Source organism: Ziziphus jujuba, chromosome 9, assembly GCF_031755915.1.
Source record: "Ziziphus jujuba cultivar Dongzao chromosome 9, ASM3175591v1".
Taxonomy (NCBI): Eukaryota; Viridiplantae; Streptophyta; class Magnoliopsida; order Rosales; family Rhamnaceae; genus Ziziphus; species Ziziphus jujuba.
The window spans coordinates 19576856-19582939 of NC_083387.1; the positions used below are offsets into that span (position 1 = coordinate 19576856).

General features: G+C 35.6%; 1 protein-coding gene across 1 annotated transcript; it reads right to left on the reverse strand.

The window, feature by feature from the left end:
• Positions 1-848: 848 nt before the first annotated feature.
• On the reverse strand, positions 849-5811 carry LOC107427181 (mitochondrial phosphate carrier protein 1, mitochondrial). Its single transcript, XM_016037540.4, has 6 exons — positions 5350-5811; positions 3660-4009; positions 3540-3583; positions 2704-2918; positions 2473-2597; positions 849-1583 (listed from the first exon to the last, which is right to left on the reverse strand). Exons 1-6 carry the CDS (start codon positions 5551-5553, stop codon positions 1529-1531), a joined length of 993 nt encoding a protein of 330 aa, XP_015893026.2. The 5' UTR covers positions 5554-5811; the 3' UTR covers positions 849-1528.
• Between the last annotated feature and the right edge of the window lie 273 nt (positions 5812-6084).

The window sequence follows — 6084 nt, forward strand, 5'->3', positions numbered from 1 at the left end:
CCTTTAACTATAACATATTTGACACTTTGCCTTTCAAATACCCTGATAACCCAATAAATAAATAAATCACCCACAATTTTTCTTATGAGCCATTATTATTGTTCATGCATTTAGACTGAAATACAACACAACTCCATTCTTTACTCTTATCTTATTTTATTTTTGAACTAGGGCTGGGCAAAACCCGACCCAAACCGACCAATCCGCCCGAACCGAACTATTTGGGTCAGTTTGGGTTGGTTTTTAACTGTTAAACGGGTCGGTTCGGTTATATATGTATTGAACCCGTGGTTTTCGGTTCGGGTTACGGGTGGGTATAAAATTTACCCAACCCAAACCGAACCGACCCATAATAATCCAAAGGTGAAGGTTTAGTCATGAAATATGCATGAGGTCCAAACTGGCCCAAACCAAAATTACAAAAAATTGGGCTGAAAGTGAAGCTCATCATAAGGCCCAAACCGGCCTAAACCAAAAATAAAAAAATTTGGACCGAAGCCCATCAGAAAGCCCAACCCAGCCCAACCCGTGAACCCAACCCAAACCGAAAAATATTCATTCGGTTCGGTTCGGTTTGGGTTGAATGTAACGGTCGGTTCGGTTTGATTTTGTACCCAACCCAAACCGAACCGATCGGTTCGATTTAAAAAAGATCACAAAACCGAACCGAACCGAACCGAGCCCACCCCTATTTTGAACCACATTGTATAATTAATTTTGCCCCACTCACTAAAAAATATATATATATATTATATATTTAAACCAAACTGCCCAAACAAATTATAGTACAGACGACAATAGAAGGGATTTATTACATCACAGGACAAAATGCAAAAAGCAGTAGTTCATGAAAGTAGAACGTGGTTACTTTTTCTTTAAATTTAAAGTAGAGGTTTTCATATTATACATGTGTAAATCCACACACACGCACACACACAAAATAATAATAATAATAATAATAATAATAATTCACAACAATTCTGGCACAAAGGCTGTCATTCCAGAGCTTACTTCGTGAGTTCCGTTCATAAGTCACAACCTATGAACACTTCCTACCCATCTGCTAGAAAAGGCACAGCAATTTAAAAAAACCAGTCACTCAAACTTTACCATTGTGTTTTTAACTATTTTTTGGGTAAATTTAGTTTATGTATGAACAAGCATGGCATAGAATTGTATCACACATATACAGGCGGTAAGTGTGTGACTTTCAAAGGCTCAACTTCCCTATCGTGATTGCTGTACTCGTCTATCAACAAAAAATAAAAACATACTTCTGTACCCAAAAAAATGTATGATTTCTTATGAATCTGTGCCTGCATTCTCATAACTAAAACATAACTGAGATGCAGCTTTTATGACTTATAAACTATATTGCATTCAGAGTCGAAAAAATTGAGAGACCCGAGTAAGTAACTCATATGCTTTAAGCTTCAAGACAGCTGCAAAATTAGCATTCTTTTCCATGGAATTTATGGGTATCTAGAGAGATGATCTTGTCGAGCAGTTGTTTCTCTTTTTCCGTTGTTTAAGATGATGCCTTAGCTTGTTCAATATGCCTGCTCAGCCCCCCACTTGTAGGCCTAAAACATATTTGAAAATAAGTTACAGTTAGATAGAAGGGGTAAAAGGAAATAAAACAGTTTTTTCAATAATCAAATACTGTACTGAACAAAATGAGACATTCTTTAAATGGAAAATCCTCTGGCTAGCACAACCATGACACTTCTGAATTTAGGGATCAGATGGACATCTACTAAAAGATTGAAATTATGCATTGCAGAGCATTTGAAATGGCTCTTTTATAGTTTTTGGATCCTATAAAGCTTTTCTTATTGACTTTGGAGACCTTGCATTGATTACACATACAATAAATTACATAGTTATAAACATTTCAGGGGAAAAATTGATTTCTGCGGTAATTCTGCTATCAGAGCAACACATTCTTTCTCTTGGGGAGATAAGACCAACCCCCTTATAGTATTAAAAGGGCACCAACACAATTTTCCTAATTGATTAAAACTGATCAGACATACAACAGTTTGGTCACCTCGAAAAAATTTAATCTGCAGTCTCATATTAAAGTTCTGGAACCTGGCTATGCTACAGACTAGCAAACTCATAGTTTCACAACCAATACTGACCCTTGAACTTATGACTTCATATATTTCAGGTGATTGATGAAGCTCATTATAATTGACTTTGACTGTGTATATCATAATATCAAAATTATTTTGATCTAACCCAAGCAGATTGGCAAAATAGAGTAAAGATATTTCAAGTCACTATATGGATTATAAAACCTCATCTGCCTAGACAACAAGAAGCCTAACTGACAGAATCTGTTATTTTTCCTATATGTTTACATGAGATTCGATATGTTTATGGTTTTTTCAATAAAAAATACTTTCATTGGCAATAAGGTGTTTAAGATATGAAATTTACGAGAAAATTTTGGCGAAAAGCACTTACAGTCCACTTAGCACTTTAATGCTGTCATAGAAGAACCATTGCATTGTAACAACAGGGCCAACGAGTGCAATTCGAACAGGGAGACTTCTAGTGAACAAATTACCAATCCCAATATTCTTCACAGCCTGAAAGAAAAATATTTTAAAAAACTTGACTAAATATGAGCATCGTGCACTTTAAATGCACCAGAAGAGAAGAAAAGACTAATTCGCTTTGACATGGGTTACCTACCTGCATAATACTATCAGCCTTTTTGTTGTAAAGAGAGGAAACAATGTTGTCAGCAGGGTTAGAAATGATGGTACCAACAGCTCCAGCTGAATAGCCTGCTAAACATGTCACACCAAGCTGTTGTACTCTTGAGCAATCTTCTTTTCTACTTTGAATTATTTTGTGATATATCAGGTCCACTGAGTGCTCAAATGTTGTGAACATTATCATAGAGACTGTCAAAAAAGTAACATTCACAAATAATAAGTCAACAAAATGTGTCCTTGGAATTGAAAACACCACGATATTGATGCTTAGTCAACGCTTGATAAAGGAAAAAACAAAATAATAAAATGATATTTCCAAACATTTTTTATTCACCAAAAGTTTGACAAGGAAATAACATAGTTCTAGGGGAAACTATGAATATACTCCTACCAATGTGACTTAAGTGCGACAACATTAAGAAGCATTTTGATCTTAATTTTGTGGAACTTACAGAACGTTATCCATTGCTTTAATTACACCTAAGGACTATTCAACAAAATGACGAAATAATGGAAGAGGCATATGCACAACATCGGTAACATCACATATATCCAAAAATTGCCAAGCTTAAAAACTGTTAAGCTATACATGTCCATGAAAAATCAGGTTAATATCCGTTCAGAACATTGACAAGTAGGTGGCATGAAATTTAACCACAAACAAAACTAAGCTTGTTCATGACCCAACCACCATACCACATCTTGACATGCTAACCAGTCAAACCTTCATTATCATCTTTTACATTCTTAAGCTGGGATTAACAATAAAGAAAACTGAAACTTCATGGACAAGGGAAATAGAGATATTACATGGAAGATTTCTACCCCAAAGTGGAAGAAGTCCCTTGTAAAAGCTGGAGTGAAAAGTAAATTCATAAGCTTAGTTAAAGAAAGAGAAGTGAAGAATGATCGAGTTTCTGGATAACTTACCCAGCAAGCCCTTCAGTGGAATATAGTTTTGGAAATCCATCAGCCAAGCCCTTTGCAAACTTGGGCTGTGTTTGGACACGGACTTTGACAGCTTCAAAAGGACAGAGAGCCACATCAGCAAATACCTGAGCAGATGCACTGCTGAGAAAGAATACGAAACTCTTGTTATGGTCTTTCAAGATATCAGAGTAGAGCTTCTTGAAGTATTCATAGAGACCAAATTTGCAGCCGCCCTGAACACCATATCCAAAAAGCTTTCCCGACCAACCTCTCCACAGGGAAGAAGGGCCCTGTTCTCTCCAAAGAGTGGAAAACCCAGAGGCAATCCTGTTATACTTGACTGGATTCACCTGATAAATTAAATTATCTAAAATATTAGACAAACAGTGTTTAAAAGATTGGAAGTCTCAAAAATAAAAAGAAAATTATAACAAGAAACGTAAGATTGAGTCTGCCAGCGTTAAAAAGGCAAATTATAACCAAAAAAGAAGATGATAGAAAATATTTGTGATATTTTAATAGAAAAGGCAACAGAATCATATTACTTCGGCATACTTCAAATCATGTCAGTTCGGCATACTTGAAAGAAAATGAGATAAATAACTGTAAGCATCACAAGCACCATTGGGGAATGTAAGCATCATTAGCATTGGAAACGCTTGTAGTTCCTCCTTTTGATATGATTTCGCCAAAATTTGTTGATAGAGTATACTTTGAAAAAAAAAGTACTGAAATACGCTAAAATACTATGCAGGTCAATACTGTAAACTATCAACTATATGAAAAAGCCAGTAAACACAGTTCCTCACTAAAATATTTAGATTTTCACCGTCTCCTAATTCACAATTTCTCTTCCCTTTTGTGGCATACAAGACCATTATATTAGTACCTGTCATAAAATTGGCCATGCCACCTTAAGTAAAAAGATAACATGTAAGCACAACCTTCCCTTACTTAATAGGCAAATAGAAGGAAGAAACAATAGACAAAATGGGTTAGCGCATCACACTCAACTGTCATTCATGATGCTACCTCTGTTTGTATCTGGTGTGTTTATTTGCGTGGATATGATAGGAAAGGTAAAAGCGGAAACACTCTTTCCAATCATATTAAGCAATAATATTTTGACTTTTATCAAGCGACCCATCTTATACTCAGAAACCTTCTCAAAGGAATTTATGAATTCTCATTTACAAACAGATACAAAAATAAAGAACCATTTTGAGCATATATATATATATATATATATAAGATAGGCGTATCCACAACGTCCTCCCAGAATTGTTTGACAACCTCTCCAAGAAGAGAAATTCTAATCTTTACGTACGGAATATTTTTCTCTTTCATAATTTTCTCATAACTTAAGAAATCGAAGCACAAATTTTCTCCTTCTTCCCTTGTGCATCCACATTTAAACACAGTCTAAAAGAATTTCAGAGACTCATAAAGAACCTCCTGATTAAGTGGTTTTCTTTTTTTTTTTTTTAATTTTTATTTTCTCCTTACACCCACAAAGAATGACTAGCACAATACTAAAGAGCTTCTCATAATTACATTTTTCACATTTTTTTTTTTTCCCCAACAAATCATCGAAAACAAGAAGCAAAAACCGCGACCACTCTAAGTTCATTACCAAGAAAACCCCACAAAGAATCAAATTTAATCATGAAGAGAAGAACAAAACACCAACCTGCATATTGACTTTCAAGACATCAAGAGGCGTGATTGCGAGATGGGTTGTGCCGGCACTCAACATTCCTCCAGCAGTACAGAGTCCGTAATACGCAGGTGAAAACTCCTCACAAAACCTTCCTTCAACCCCTCTCATCTTTCTTTCCTCTTTCTCTTTCCCAGCACTCGCTCTCTCTAATGCCATATTCAGAAACCCCATCATTTCTCTGAGCTCTATGTCAATGAAAACTTCCTGAAACCGAGCCAGGTTTCATTGGCGGTTATAAGAGTATAAAACCAAGAAAAACCCAATTTCTTTTAGGTACTGAACAGAGAAACCCAGTTGAGAATATAGTGTGAGGAACATTTTTCTTCTTTTTTCGGTTGCCGTTTACGTGTCAATGAGGGTTTGAACCAAGTTGGATGCCTGACTTCTCTTGTTGGCTATGAACCCACGTTTAAGGTTCCAAATATATGGCTTGGCTTTAATCAACGCAACGCAACCAAAAAGCAACTTTTATTGCCCAACCCCATCACGTATTTATTGAGCATGAATCTTGTGAATTGACCAGAAGATTCAACCAGCGAAACCATACGTAACTCTATATCAGATGGTGCAATTACAAAACTGACCATACTTTGTTCTGTCCTATGTATGATTACCATTCCAATTCACAACACTAAAAGATGTAGGTTTCAACTGTTCAATCTAATAAAAGTATTTGGTTAAGTAAAATTGATTTAGTTTTTTTTT